Here is a 16,638-nt window from a genome sequence, read left to right as displayed (position 1 = left end):
ACTAATTAGATTATCTTCGCATAATTAGAAAAGACAAATTAGACAATAGTGGAGCTAATGTGCAGATTTTATCTCACACTGTGGTATTTCTGTCTTCTTCTCCCACCTCCCACTCTTCACCATGTCGCCAGCATGGTAACATGGTGTAACTGATATATTCATTTATTCATTTTACAGGAAAATAACTAAATAATGTGAATAATGTTTAGTTTTTATTTAATTAATTAATTAATTAATCTTAATGTTAGTGTTTCTTCAGGTTTCTTGTGTTTGACCACAGCGAGAGAAAAGAACCAGTGAAGACAGATAAAACAAAATATAAATACAGGATATATGTAAATAAACAGATGAAAAAAAAAAAACCAATTAATGGAAATAATGTAAAGAAAGAAATAAAGAAATAAATTAAAATGAAACAATCATCAAATTGAAATAAATTTTAGTCTATACATAATGTAATCCCATATAACAGGTAAAATGAAACAAATGTACAGTATGTTCTCAGTTATATTATTATTTATTGTTTCTTTATTTTTTATATTATTGCAACTGAATGGCATTTATTATTTTAGCATTCTTAAATATTGTGAATGAATGTCACATATTAGAGTTTTAGCACAATAAAAGCTTTAGATAAAAATCAAATAGAAGGTAAATCAGCTACTGGCCTTGAAAACCTTTTCTGAACCGGTTTTACCTTCAGAGTTCAGGTCGGGGTCTTGACAGAGACCGTGCTCTTCTGGTTTCTGTGGCTCGATGCTGCTGTGAGTGTGTTTGACATTTTATGTGAGTGTCATTCCACCACCATGCTGTGTGATTCAGCCTGACAGTAACTCATCCGACCGCTGTGTGATACCAACCGACTCACTCAAAGACATTTAGACTGTGTGAGAGAAACAACAGTGTGAGCTGAGACAGCAAACTGTCACTGCGGGGAAACACAGCGCTGCCAATTATCAATAAATCTCAAGTCAGTTATAAATGATCCTGAATCATATGTGGCATCCTTAGGTTTCATTTGAATATTATCAAATATTATCATAGAAAACCAGTGTGTAAAAATTCATTTTTCCCATGCATGATGGGGTAAATGTATGTATATGTATGTATATTTTTAAATGAAGGACAAAAATAAAAAATCTCACAATAAGTTGGAAATATTAGAAGTTAATACTAAGTTAAACATTTAACTTACTAATATTTTAACTAAATAAAATATAAACAAATTACTAAACATATATTTTATGTATCAGACTTGCATCTTTTAACTTTTTTCATCTTTATGTGAAAGATAAGATGAAGCTACTTTTTCTGAGATGCATATAAATGTACATATAAAATAAAAACATATATTTAAACATGATATATTATACCTATTAGAAATTGGAGAAATTTCATATATTTACATATGTGTCCAGCCCATTCAAATATGTATGTTTATGTATGTATTCTTATATTGTAGATATACTGTATTTCTATTCCAAAGCCTTTTAATATATGTTGACGTTATTTACAGTTGGGTCCAAGAGTCTGAGACCACTTTCCCAGAATACAAACATGTATGTGTCACAACATGTTATACCATATAAAGATTCAACATATACATATTTCTAATATACAAATTTTACTATGGGTATTGTGATTATCACATTTTATGAATCATATATCCAGGATTTGCTGCTGGAGTCTTGTGGGAAACATTCAACTCTTAGACATAGTGACGCAGACCTGACACCTGTGGCAGCAGGGCGGGACCCTACCCAAGTAGATGGAAATGAATCTGGAGCACCAGCGCTCATGCTGATCCCCGTGTGCTGTGTTTCCCTGCAGGTCTCAGTCGGTGGTGGAGCCGGGCGTCCTCAAACGACCTGACAAAGTCAAGAGTGAGGAAGACAACATGCAGCCGCTGCTCTCGCTGGACTAAACAACACATACACAGCTCCAAAAAAAAAAAAAAATCATACCCAGATCAATATTTACACACAGAAATACTCTTAACAAGACTTACCTGTGCACACACTGTAAGCGACACACACACACACGCCCTGAACGACACACTCCTCCAGAGAATGCTGCTGCTGCTGCTGCTGCTGCTGCTGTTGGATTCTTGTTTCTCTTGAACTGTTGAGCAGATGTGAGGCAGACAAATGGCCAGAGACGAGAGGGACGTTTCCCCCGGACTGAAGGGCGTCTTAAGAGCTACTGATGGTGTTCTATATATTTATTTATTTTAGTTATTTGTCAAGTGCCAATTCCAAAAAACTGTAAATTAACGTCTTTAAACAATCCAGCCCCTCGGTGCGGAGGAACAGGGAAGTCGTGGAGGTGCCACATAAATGAGAAAAACAGTGTTTCCCCACAGTTGTGTATTATATGGGTGATGAGAGATGCGGGAAACTGGAAACCATATTTCAAAGAAGGCTCGGGGCTATGATTCTTTTTTCTTCTTCTTCTTCTTCTTTGTACATAATTTGAAGAAAACGCCTCGCACGGGCGCAACGGCGGCTCAGGATTAGCAGAAGCGACGATATTGAGTTTGTTCAACCTCCTGGACCCAAACTGGCAGACCAGCAGTTGGTTTACTGGGAGTTCACTGGGAGTTAACTGGGCGTTAACTGGGGGGGGGGGGGGTGTTGGGGCGGGGGGGTGGCATCTTTCCTGTGAAAATAATGTCTGAACTATCAGCCTCGCTCCACTTATCTCTTGGAAAAGCAAACCCCCCTTTACGGCAAGAGTTGGCTCTATGAATTATCTGCTTTTTCCTTTCGGCCATTTTCTCTCTTTTCCCTGACCCACGTGTCACAGAGGACAGAATCTCTCCTGCCATTAGGACAGACACAAAGCTGCAGGCTGCTCTTTAAACCATGACTCAAGTCTTTGTTTGGCTGAAGATGACCAAAAGATATATTTTCAGAAACTAATGGATAGGATGTCTAACCAAATAAATAAGGCTAAATTAAAAAAAAAAAAAAAAAAAAAAAAAAAGGGCAAGTGTATCACCTCCTCCTGTTACTTTGTGGCGCATTTGTTATATTTTTAGCAATAATAATCTCAAATGTTGAAACATTACCACAGAAAAGAAAACAGTGTTTTCCTTTGACTAGAGTTGATTTAAGTATAAGATTTAAAGAATTAGGCGTTAAAGGACTGTAGTGTTATTTTTGCATGTTATAGACATGTTGTTTAAATCACATGTACATTTACACACTTATCCGAGGATAGATTTGGTATCTTTGCATTCATTTACCTACATTATTGGTGTTACGCAGTTGAGAATCAAAAAGTATTGATTTGCATTTCGACTCAAGGGTCACTTTCTAGCTTTTTTCCAGACCTCTCACCCACATCTCGTTCAGCTAGTAATTTACAGATTTGCCTGAAGGTTTTAGGCCTCGTGTGCTATCACGTGATAACGTTAGGAAAGCTAGTTTCCAGGGGATTTTTGAATGGAGGAAGAAAATTCACATTTTTGCTTTTTGGCTCCGTAGCTTCATTACTGCAGACTCTTAAAGGTGCAGTGCAAGTTTGTGACCACGAGCAGCGCTGTGGAGCAATGTTACAAATGGGTCGCTGTCGCATGTCGGTATCAGGTGATGTGATTCAAATTCCTGCCATGAGTTTCTTACTCTGATTCCACAAATGGACAGATGGCATTTTATTTCTAGAGTGTTATTTTACGTATTTAAAGTACAGTATTTTATTATAATTACAGTCAGAGTTTGGTTTAGGTTCAGCAGTTAGAGAAGCTGCTGCTGCAGTGTAGATACAGTAGGATAGTTAAAATGACAGAGCCACTATTTTCTGTTTCCACTTCTTCTCGGTGTGAAAGTGGCACCAGCCGAAGGTGTTCGACGCAGGTTAGGTTCTTCCAAATCAAACATTCGCCACGGGTTTATGTTGTGAAATGCAAAAGGTATGACAACCGAATGTTCAGGGGGTAGACGGGCCAATGGATGGGGGGAAAAAAAACTGCCACTCTGACGAGCAGGGCGGCAGAAGAAGAAAACCCAGTCAGGCTGGCAAACAGACAGACAGCCGAGCACATCACAGAACGGCCGGCAGGCAGGAAGTGTGAGGTGGCCGGCCGCAACGAGAGCAGACAGCTGGAATGTTAAACTATCACACCAGCGTACATGACATGTCAACCCCACTTACAACAGGCTCACAGGCTGTACCCTGCGCAGAGTCGAGTGGTTTTACCCCCTTTGGCTCAGCGTGATCTGTCTGGTTCCACCGCAGTTTAAATCAGAGTTAGAGGGAGATAATCTGCCACGTGACGCCGATACTGTGACTACGAGATCAGGCAGTTGGTGCAGTCCTCAGAGAGCTGCAGAGAAACAGTCAGGGAAACCTGTTAGCTTCGTTTTATTTACTCGCATTACAGGAAGATTCCAGTGTAATTTCATTTTAAATCATCATTTATCTGTTGATACTGGTGTGAGTTTTCACTACTTCCTGGTGAGTCACCTTGAAACAAGAACCCAGGATGATGCACAAGATGGCGTCACACAGGATATAATGTTAAGAGAGGACGCTCTGAGCCTCTTTCTGATTGGCTGACTGTTTTCTGCATGATGGAATGAAAACATTGCAGATTTCAGCTAAACACTCAGAGAAACCAAATCCGGCAAGGTTGGATAGTGGGTCCAGGTGGGCGGGGCTTGGTGACTACTTTGTTGTGAGATCACAAAGTTACAGAAGTCCTGACGGCTGGTGTTAAGTCTCAGTTTCTGAATACAGGCTGTGTGCATTTCTCTGTGGACTGAGGCTTTGATACTTTCACTGGATTAATATAGAAGCCAGACCTGCTTTATAATCAAACTACACATGGTAATCTCCTTTAAGAGTTGAGTGTAATTTCATTTTAAATTCTCATTATAGTGATGGATATTTCTAGATTCCTAGCATCAGTTTTCTCGGCTGAATGAGGGCGTTCTCCAGCTGTAAACTCAGCTAACATTTTAATGTTCACGGCTGGTTTTTGCTTTAAAACAAGAAAAAGATTTTTCTTCGTCATATTGTGCTAAAAGAGGCTGAAGCTCATTTTCTTTGCAATATATTTTAGAAAGATTGTCTTGTGAAACTCGTCCCGGTGACCTCTCAGTGCTTGTGATTGCGGTAAAGAAATAATTTGGGATAGAGATGATGGAAAATTACACTGGAATTATCCTGTGGACCTGCAGACAGCAGCAGGCGTGTCATCAGCCTAGCAAGCAGCTGAAACAATAAATGAACATGTGTTCTTGTATATTACAACCTTGTTTCCTTTGTTTAAACGACCTAATGTGTCAGGTTTCAGTCTCCTCCGACTTTGTTGTACCTGGGTTCAAATTCATTTGTTCATACAGCTGATTACAAACAACTTAACTATATTGCATCAACATCATTTTATATCAGTGGTTCTCAAGCTTTTTCACATCAAGGACCCTGAACTGACACACACTAGACCACAGACCCCCATCTGTTGAGATTTCTGCTTTTTAGATGTTTTATTACACAAAGTGAAACCCATGAACAAAATAGTCAAACATTCTGTCATGGTGTTACTTATGGATGGAATTATAGTGAAAATAAATGATTCCCCTTTTTGCTGCCCACTTTGAGAACCACTGTTTTATATCTATTGAGATAGTAGCTGCAACCTTTAATTAAAAATTCCACAATCGCCACAATTCTACTGAAACAGGAAAATGTTTCTGTAACATTAGTTAATAAGTGTGATTTTATATCCAGGTATACAAAGGAACTGCATTCATATGTTCAGTGTGTGTGTAGAACATCTGGACAGATCAACGATGAGTGAACAAACACTTGGGTCCTTGTACCTGTTTAAATCAATCAATCATTTTGACAGTGAGACTGTAAAGAGACCGTGGGGTCGAAGGTGGAACCAGAAAACCATGTTCATCGTGTGTTTCACAATGATTTCACACCTGAGATCAGTTTTTCACAGCGACAACACACATACAGTAAAATAGTTTTCAGGATTAACGGATACATTTTCATCAGTGTCGGTGAATCAGGAGGAAAATGTGAAGGAAAACACACATTAGTACCATAAAACAGGGAAACACACACTCACACACAGCCACTGTAGATGCTTCCAGTTGATAGGATATAAAGTTTACATGTAATAAACATCTGTATACTGCTTGAATATATGAAACGGAGTTTATCTGAATCTCCGGCAGGATTATTTTGAAGGCTGAGGTGTCGGCGGCTGCTTTGTTCTGTTGTAAAACTTATTGTACGTAGAGGAAATTAAAACACAGTGGTGAAGAGTTTTAATTTTATTACAGATATCCTTTATCCGGTGATGCTTAGTGCTTTACCACACATTTAAGATTTTTTAAATGTTTCTGTTTTTGTCAGTATTTTATTGAAATTGCTATCGACCTTGTTTATCACACAGGGGACAGACTGGTATATGTTGTATGAATTGTAAACAGAGTTATGACGTTAGAATTTGTTTTTATTTAAGGAATTCAGCATTTTGAATGTTATTTCTGTGTTGTTGTTATGTCTCTCCTGCTGACTTCAGGTCAAAGTATTGTTGAATACATTTCAGAGACTTACTGTAACAGACCAGTTTAAACGGCTTTCACATTTTAAAAACCCACCCAGGAGCCATGATTTAACCATCTCAACAAATCAGAGCACTGATGATTCATTTCTCAGCTGGAGACTGCGCATCCTTTCACATTCATGATAACAGTTGATTGTGAACTTACAGGAGTTGATGTAAACACGTCCATTTTTCACACCAGTCTATATGACAGGAAATGTAAAGTCTGCACATATGCAAAAATCAGAGGAATTTTAGCTTATTAACAAAATAAAAACAAATGCCTGACTGTGTGTGAATCTACAGCAGCCCTGAAGGACAAATTTGTCAGCAGTCTGACATGACGCTGTCATTATTTGCAACTCACAAATTAAGTGGACTTTATTTTTCCTCTCTGACTTAGTGATTGCTTTGTGGATGTGTTTAATACTCTACAGCGTTTTTATACATATTCATTTTGACTTTATCTTCATTGCTTTAAAGCTCCATATTTTCCTCTTCTTCTGTGTTTTATTTGAAGTGTTGATCCATAAGAAGATATATTTGTGGTTTTAAGAACCAAACACCATCTCAGTGTAGTTTTACATCTCCTCTCTCAGGCTTCTCTCTGGAGCTCTAGTAACAACGGGTCAGTGAACCAATCAGAACAGAGGTGGCTCTGAGCCTCTCTTCTGATTGGCTGACTGTTTTCTGATTGATCGAATAAATATGTAGCAGATTTCATGTAAACATGCAGAGAAACCATATCCTGTAAGGGTAGATGGTGGGTCCAGGTGGGCGGGGCTTGGGCATGGCTGAGACTGCTTTGTTGTGACATCACAAAGTTCCAGAAGTCCTGACAGTTCATTTTAAGGCTCAGTGTCAGAATACAGGCTGTGTGCATTTCTCTGTGGATTGAGGCTTTGATACTTTCACAGTATTAATATAGAACCCGGACCTGATCTATAATCACACTAAACATTGGAAATTTCACTTTATACAATATAGGACCTTTAAACAGCTACAATTATTCACCAATTGACCTCCATGATGGTGCCAAATGTGGTTCACAGGATATTTGTGATAAAGAAAACAAAAACACACACACACACACACACACACACACACACACACACACACACAGCTTTTCTCCAAGTTTAAATCCCAGTTTGAAACATACACAGTAAATGGGGAATTTGTGACAGGACAGTTTGGCAGATTGTAGAAGAGAGGACATGACCATCATCCGTGTGCACATGTAGTGTTTCCATTCATCTGCTTCATATCGTTCAACACAACAATGGTTCAAAAAAGGGAAGAAGTCGACCTAAATGTCTGCTTTCGTTGACATAAATCTCAGCCTTTCTGTGCCTGTGAGTTTGACAGGAAACCTGAACTTCACCGACTGACATTATTATGTTTTTTCCAGTTAACAGACTAACAACAAACTGGCAGCTGTATAGATCAGTTAGAACTGAAATGAAGAATGAGGAGATTAACAAACGCACGCTCTGTAAATCATTTCTGACCTAAAAAAAAAATTAAATGATTACTTATTTACTTATATCTGATTTACTAATAAGCTCTTTTCTTCACAATAATTCACCATGTTGTGTGTGTAATCCACTCTTTATAATTAGACTAAGCAGATTCATTTCTCACTTACTTTTTCCTTCATCTCAGCCAAAGCCGCCTCTTCAATCCAAAATCTAATGTATTGTTTCTAATCATCAAGTGTTTGTGCTTTGACGATTTGGACACTGAATGACATTTTTTTTAAATGATTGATAATCTTTTCTGAAAATGAATGCATTACTTTCAGTTGTGATATATTTATTGATTTTCATATCACTGTTCTTTGATTGTATAGTTGCGGTACATATAGGAGCTGTAGGGAGACCAAACTGAAAAACTGAGTTGTGAAGTCATTATGGAAAGCCAGTATGTTATAGAAGCAAAAAGCTGTTTCAGTTAGCAGGTGTTAAATGTCATATAAATGTCCTCAAAGACAATTTGCTGAACTGCATTATGTAAAACGAGCAAAATAAATATGGACACACGTAGATTTTCTCACGTTTCTCTTGTTTCTGTTTCTTTCACACTTGTCTCACCACTTTAATTCTTCTATAATGATGCAGTATGATGATGATGATGATGATGATGATAATGATGCTTCACTGTCTGTGTTGGACCCTGTTGCAGCTGCAGGGAGTCATCAATCAAGACTGAGGTATTTTTGCTGGGACTGAGGCAGGAGACAAAAAAACCCAAGACACTAGCAATGCGACGCTCGGTGCTGACTTCGGCTGAAAGATGGTGCTTCAGTACATCTTTCCATTAAGTGGGAAAATGGCTCTTGAGCAGCTATAATGCATAATGATTATGTAAACTGCTTCTGACATTTTAAAAACTTTGATAAATTTCCTCTGTTATGTAGATTTATAGCCATCTGCTGTTTTCGATTTCATAAATTAAAATTGTTTTAATATCATTGAACAAAGTCTCACAAGAATAAACTGACAAAAAAACAAACTGAAACTACAAAGTTACTTAAAGAGCAAAATCAAAACAAAGTCCGTGTCCAGAAGTTGTGAGCCAATGAGGTTTAACTCCTGTAACACCTGTAACACCTGGAACACCTGGAACACCTGGAACACGACATCTTTGCGTCAGCATCCTAGCTGAAAGTGAACATTTTAACTGCAGAAATGAAAACCTGGCAGTGTAAACAAACAAAACAAAAGTCATAGCAAAGGAGAAAATTCGGTCACATGGAGTATGTTGAAACCAAAGGGGCACTTTCGTTCTATTTTTTTATTTGACACTTAAGAGTTTAAGTTTTGTTCAATAACACTGACACAATTCGAATCACCCCACACACACATGTAATATATTGAATTTATTTCCATATATGAAATGTACGTACATATAAAATAAAAACATGTTATATGCAAAAAATTATGTAGAAAACCTATTAGAAATAGGAACATTTGACACATGTCTATATACAAATATATGTTTATGTATGTAAGCTTATATTGTAGACATATGTTATGTAAATATATATCCACCATAAGCCTGTCAATATATGTTGGTATTATATTCAGCAGGGCAGACATTAAAATGAATAGGAAACATATATTTAAGCATATAGAATTTTTATATGTATGCTCTTTTAATAAACAATATACCTTATAAAAATGAATCATAGATATTTTTAATGAATTTTTTAATTAATGTAAACGTTAAATTTATGTTATAAACTTATGTCTCCACATGTCCAGATGATGTACGTATATATGTGATGATCTATCCACCTATGGGTGACATATATGGCAGCAGCATTCTTGATTAGGGACATATATGTCTTATATTATATTTGTGTATGGGCCATATGTTGAGACGTCACATATGTAAAACGTCACTGTGCCACCAGTCCCTGCAGCGGAATCCACAGACAGATTGAGCTGCTGTGGCGTGTAAACATTTACAAAAAGCCACTCACACAGGTTTAATTCATGTGCAACAACTATATTGATATGACCTTATTTCCACATGCTAATGTGTGTTTTGGAGTAAATGTATGAGCATGTTCATTTGCATTAACACTGTGTTTCTCAGCAGGTAATACGTGTGGTTGGCACATCATTAAGCGCACTTGTCTTCAACACCAGAGACTGTGTTATAATTCTGTCTCAGGGTTCAGCTGAGTGTTTGTTTTTCTCTTATTAAATCAGACATAAAAATGCTACTGGATGCATCCAGCATGAACATTTCATTCTTATGCTGATAAAAACTGAGTCCTGTATGTACAGTATACACACAGTATTTCGCAGGAGGCTGGGTTGTATCATCATATTGTATTTTGACATTAGCCCATTAAATGTGTTTTAGGCTTAAATGCCACTCTGTGTCCCCATGACAACAGTTTGTCTCTTTAGCATATAAATATTCAGAAGAAAAACGCAGTAATGACCTCGCAGATATCTGCAAATATTTATTTAAATTATGACTCAAAAACAGCTGATATTCTCAGAACAGCCCCTCAAATAACATTTCACAGCCAGTTAAATGTCACTTCTGACATTTAATTGGCCCCTAAAATGTGGCTGAGTCAGGCTTTCTGTCTTATCATTTCCTATGATTACACTGTCCATCTCTGCTTTATAATACATGCAACAGGTAGTTTACATTGTCTCTTTATGAAACATTTAAACAATTGCTCAAGTTACAGTCTGATGATGCGGAACTAAAACAACACACAAAAAATGTCCTCTTCAAACAAAAGTACATTTTTTTGGATAAACCAATGATTGAATCAGTGTGAGACCTAATGAAGAGCATATCAACTATCATCTACAGTCTTTACACAGTATCTGACTGACTGTTGCTAAGGAGTGGTTGCTACAACCCAAAAATTGTGTTAATTTCTGTATTTAAATTACACCATCATGCATATTACATAAGAAATCATTAACAAAATAAGTGTTCCTTCTACGAGAACCACAACCTGATACCATATTTGTTCAGCCCACACCCCCAGCATTTCACCCACTCTTACAGTCATCATCATCTCCAGTGGCTTTGATTTTCACACTACTGATTATAAAGTTCATTCACAAAAATAATCCCAGGAGAGAGTTTGATGAGTAAACACAGGGTTTCTAAAGATGTTCAGTAACCCTGTTCAGGTCTGCCAGTCTGGGCCTTCTCACTACTCCAGAGTCCAGGTTAAAAACAAAGGGTGATCGAGACTCTGCAGTCCTGGCTCCTCGGCTCTGGAACAGCCTTCCACTGAGCATCAGGTCAGCTGACTCTGTTGCTATTACAGAACAGCTTTTACAAACAACTGATCACACACTTCTGGCCATTTTTTTTTTATCAGTTTTTATCTTTTAATTTCGTTTTTTGAGTGTCAGCATGAGAGTGAATGTGTATGTGTATGCACTTGTGTACGTATATGTCTATGTGTACTTGTACCTGTGCTATTATTATCTTTTTGAAGTTGTTTTTAATGTTTTCTGTGTTTTTTAATTTTCTTCACCTTTGGAAAAACCTTTGTGCTTTTGCTTGAAAAGTGTTCTATGAATAAAATTATTATTATTATCATAAAACATTTGCTCTAAAACTGCAGTAGGTATGAAACTTGAACATAGTGTCTAATTTTACTGCAGGGTTCATGACCTGTTTTTAAATTCCCCTAATCACTGTCAGCCTGTTTGGTGTCAACAGGAGCCAACAGGTGTAGCTGTGATACTGACCAACATGTACTCTAGTGCACAGCATTTAGTGAATTAATGCAGCAAACACAGTGAGTGGAGCTGAGTTTAATATTGTTTCATCACTTTGCATGTTGCACTACATTGCCACTACATTCACTGCAAACCTTCCTGCTTATGTGTTAGATTTTTGTTTGGCAGTTTAGCTTGTGTTTAACAGTCTGAACGGCTCCTAAAGTGTCTGTTAAACAATTGTACACAATGTCAACATTGCACATAGTGTGATTGAATACTAGTAGCATATTAAAGGAATAGTACACATCCCCTTTCTTGCTGAGAGTTACTGTAGATTGATACCACTCTCATGTCTGTAAAATATGAAGCTAATAGCCAGCAGGTGGTTAGCTTAGCTTAGCTTAGCCTAGCATAAAGCCTGCAAACAGGGGGAAACCCCTAGCTAGCCTGGCTCTGTCCAGAGGGGACAAAAGCAGCCTACCAGCATCTCTAAAGCTCATAATGAACATTTTGTATGTTGTTGTTTAAGCTAGCCCGCAGCAGTAGCTTCCTGGAGTCTTGTGGGCTCAGTCCAGGAGCCCAGCACATAAAAACCCTCACATAAAACCACAAAGTGTCATTTTTACACTTTGGTTTGTGTGGATGGATTAAACAAATCAAATAAAACTAATTGTAATGCAGCAGTTCTCGCTACTTTCATGTGACAGACACAGCCAGTTGTTGAGATAAATTCTTATTTCACTTGCTGTTTTTGAGTTTTATGACAGTAACATTACAGTTTTCTGAATTATCAGTATATAAATCTCTTCAACTTCCTGTTTGCCCGTGTGAAACTATGTGAGATCAACAGTGTCGTTTCTTTCACAACATCACACAACCGTTAACATGTGTTTATTATTGTAACCATGACGACAAAGGTCCTCTAACCTTAAGGAAGTACTTATTTCAAACCAAACTAGAGTCTTTTCCTAAAACTAAGTAGTTTTTGTGCCTAAACTCAACCAAACCCTGACTGTTACTCAGCCTTAACGGCAGGTTCATTATCGTTGCACAAAGGTTCGGTGTGTCAGCGCTGGTACGCTCCTGTAGGTCGTATCTCAGGGGAAAGATAAAATGACCTGCATGGTCGTTAAAGATGGAGCACTTGCTCTTCAGTGCCACCGGTGGTCACTCCACAGGAAGTGCTTAGTAAGACGCTGTTTGAAGTTGGGATTTTACAGCATTATAATCTTATATAAAAATATAAGTTTTAAATAATCAGAAAGAATGAAAACATCCTCGTCACTGACCCACAACAATGTCTAGATCAATAAATACAAATATTCAGGGTCTTTGTGTAACTACTGACCAAAGAAGAATAAAACAGTAAAAGAAAAGTATGACAGCGTGACATTCAAGTAAATTCTTTGCTTTTTGTAATCACACTGACTCTTTCATAACGGCATCATCCAAACACATGTATTTAAACCATGTAATGAGGGATGTAGTCAAGGTTAAACACATCATTCCACCTTTACGCTCACATTAATATTTATGAAGACCGTGAAACTTGTCTCACCTGCCGTAGTGAAATTAGATTAGAGTTGGTTTTCCTGATGTAAAATTATAGTCTACTCTACTTTAACTCATGTTAAAGGACTAAAAACCTTAATTACAGCACATGGTCTAATTATTCTCTGTTAGTATCTAATATTTTTAAGGAATCCAAACAACAAAGAGCCGCAACCAGGCTGCTGCTGTATCTCCCTGCTGGAATATGATTCATTAAAAAAAAAACAATCCCTCTATGAGCTAAAACTTTAATCACACTTTGAAGTGTGTTTTTAAAGGTCACTCTAACAACCACACACCCTCAGCATGTTGTTACTGTACATGGTCGTCAGATCTTATTTGGCTGGGAAACATGAAAGGCTCCTGACACTCATCTCTCAGGCCTGCTGACCTCCACCCTGCAGGGCGACACAGAGTTAAGGGCTCGACCTCATTTCACGCCCGTTAACTTATTAACTCAGAGTTCACGTCGAGCCTCGGGTTAAACATTCACATTTTAAAATCAGAGCCTGTGGGTTAACGTGTTCTGGATGATAACCGCAAACAGCTAGCTGAGATTTCATGATGTTCGTTCAACATCCTGATTCACGTTTAAAGGTGCATTCACTCGCGTCTCTGTATATTAACTTTTAGCTTTGTGAACACACCTTAAGACTCTCTGAGGATGACCCTGATAGGTTAAAGATAGCACGGCCCTACACTAGAGGGAGGAAGTGCCACATTATTGGTCATGGGCATGGGAAATACTTGCCTTTCATTGGCTAGCCATGTCCTTTTAAATCGTATGCATAAGTACAGTTTCATTACTACTATGAATCAACAACAATAGTAGTGTTTCACGCTACGATATCAGGTAACTGAGGTGAAATGACCTAAAAACATAGACAAACACCTTCTTGTGTATGATCACGTGACTGTGAATGGACTGTCGGGCTAACGTGGGTCTTATCCCAGGGTGAAGCCCAGTGTGAAAACCTTTTTTGGTTCTTGTTCATCTGAGGTTTTCCTTCAGTAAGACAACAATAGCAAACTGCTGGTAATGTTCAGCAACAGTTTTGCAGCAACAACAAAGGCAGCCTCGTTGCTAAGCTACAAAACCAGAGCTATATGAACGAGTGAGGTAAGTGAAAAAAAAAAAAAGTGACGCATCAGGCTTGATTAATAAATAAATAAGCTGATGATTAACATGACACACATGACATTATTCTTCCACTGTAGCAGACATCACAGCGTCTCATGAGTTGGTCACGTCAGAGTCGCCCTGTGCAGGTTCCCTGTCTCTGAGCACACTGAGAACAAACAACGGAGATTTGTGTCGAACACAGCGACACTGTAAGAGTTCTGAGATCATATGTGTTCAAATACACAATTACATGACACTTAATATCCATGAACTGCACTTCATTTTTTAAGATAAAGATAAAATTCATAAAAAACATAAAGCTGCTTTGTTGCCAATCTTTGGCTTCAATGACTTAAAGTTCAAGGAAAAACTTTCTAAACTTATACAACGAGGCAAAAAAGAGACGTTAAATGTCAGTGTGAGGAAATTACAACGCTGATATTACTGACGTTGAATTAATTTGTGATCAATAACACATATTTGACGCTCACACACTGATGTATCAGTCCATATGTGAGGCTCTGCTTCAGGTCATAAACACAAACCTGGACTGTGCTTACACCTGACATTAGAATATATCTCATAAAAACTTGATTTTATATTTACATCATTTAACACTGAAGATTTGTATCTGCATTTTGTTTCTCTTCTATTTGAATATGCTTCTTAATTGGATCTGGGTTTATATTAATTTCGGCAGCTCTTTTCGGTGCATTTTGGATGTATGTAAACCTGTGTTGTTATCCATATTTTTATTGGTCTAATATGCCACTTCTGGTCAATCAGTCTCTAGGATCATATAACATATTACCACAATATATATACCACAAGTATCTCTTTAAAGTCCCTTTAAATGACAGTAAATAACACAGGTGAGGGTGAACTGGAGAGTGCAGCTAGCAGTTGAATGCAGATGCAGGTCTTCTTCAGTCCTGCCTCTTATTATTATGTCTAGTAAACGTGTCTCATCTCTCATCAGCATGCGCGAACATGTTGCTGAGACTGATGGATGTTCACACTCATGATCAAAGACAGGGAGGCTGCTGGGATCAACTGTGGGAGCTCCTGGGATTTGACCCTGCAACACTCGCATGCTAATCTGATGCAGATGCAGCTAAGCGGCCAAAAAACTAAACAAACACAGGCCGGGGAGGTTACGGCTGCAACACGGTGAAATTTGATGAGGATTTAAAATAAAAAAAAACTGGAAATAAAAGAAGCTGCAACTTTTAACTCCATGTTCTTTGTTCTTTATAATGATGTTATGATTTAAAAAGGTTGAGTGCAATTCTTTGTTTTTCAGTGGCTTGTGTAGTAAAAAAAAAGTAACATGTTCATGCACCTGAAGGGATTTTTAATTCATGAGTGATTTAAAAACAATATTACAAACTCTTTGTTATTTATAATTTCTTAGTAAACTTTTCCATTATCATTTCAGTGCAAGACATTGTCCAAATTGGTGCTTTTTATGAAATGAATCTACTTTTTCCTAATCCAGGTGATGTGTGGCTAAAAAGACCTTTAAAACCTAAAAACGTTATGTTTGTATGTGCAACTCCCTCAAACTAATCTATCTACCGGTCGATCTAATCTCTGTCTATCGCGGAGACAAAAAAATGACATGCTAAGGTATGACCTTTTATCTCAGCCTTAATTAGAAACATATGCATTATGTACATTATATTGAGTTAAGAATATTCACAAAAATACTTTCTTGTTTGGATACTGGTGACATTACATTGTATCTAAGGCACAAGCAAAGCGTGGAAGTGACAACTAGTGAAGCAAAACGGCAGAGGGTGAAATATCCACAGAAACCCCAGGAGCTCAACCACAAAGAGAGAAAATAAATACATAAATAAATTAAAGACAAAATACTTGTGTCCACTTTTTTCTCTGTCAGTCTCTGTGTGGCACTCCTGTGAATTTCAGGATGCCACAGATTCAAACGTCTCCCCCTGCTGGAATGGGAGAGTAGTGCTGTCAGATATGAAGTGAGAGGTCAGGTTGTCCTACTGCCCCGCCGCCCTGGCTGCTCGCTGCTGCTCCAACATCGACCTGAGTGCAGGGGACATCATGGTGGGGGACATAGCTGGGGTGAAAGGTCGCAAGGGGTACTGTGCATTTTTACCAGGGACATAAATGCACTGGAAGTATCTCTGGCCTGTGAAGACAGCAAGTAGATG

The 16,638-nt window shown here is 37.9% G+C and overlaps 2 protein-coding genes across 10 annotated transcripts in view; one reads left to right on the top strand and one right to left on the bottom strand.

Moving 5' to 3' along the window:
• LOC130187186 (clavesin-2) overlaps positions 1–8,614 on the top strand; it is a 49,318-nt gene extending 40,704 nt beyond the window's left edge. The window contains exon 5 of the mRNA XM_056404576.1: positions 1,831–8,614. Coding sequence (XP_056260551.1) covers positions 1,831–1,924 — 94 coding nt within the window. The 3' untranslated portion in view covers positions 1,925–8,614. The remainder of the gene's footprint in view (positions 1–1,830) is intronic.
• Positions 8,615–10,528: 1,914 nt separating this feature from the next.
• LOC130187185 (triadin-like) overlaps positions 10,529–16,638 on the bottom strand; it is a 33,246-nt gene continuing 27,136 nt past the window's right edge. For all 9 annotated transcript variants that reach the window (XM_056404568.1, XM_056404573.1, XM_056404575.1 and 6 more), the window contains one exon: positions 10,529–16,616. In XM_056404568.1, the coding sequence (XP_056260543.1) occupies positions 16,465–16,616 (152 nt within the window). In that variant the 3' untranslated portion in view covers positions 10,529–16,464. The remainder of the gene's footprint in view (positions 16,617–16,638) is intronic.

This window comes from Seriola aureovittata, chromosome 19 (genome assembly GCF_021018895.1).
Source record: "Seriola aureovittata isolate HTS-2021-v1 ecotype China chromosome 19, ASM2101889v1, whole genome shotgun sequence".
NCBI lineage: Eukaryota > Metazoa > Chordata > Actinopteri > Carangiformes > Carangidae > Seriola > Seriola aureovittata.
The sequence above is the reverse complement of the archived record's forward strand: the minus strand, read 5'-3'. Positions and strand labels throughout refer to the sequence as shown.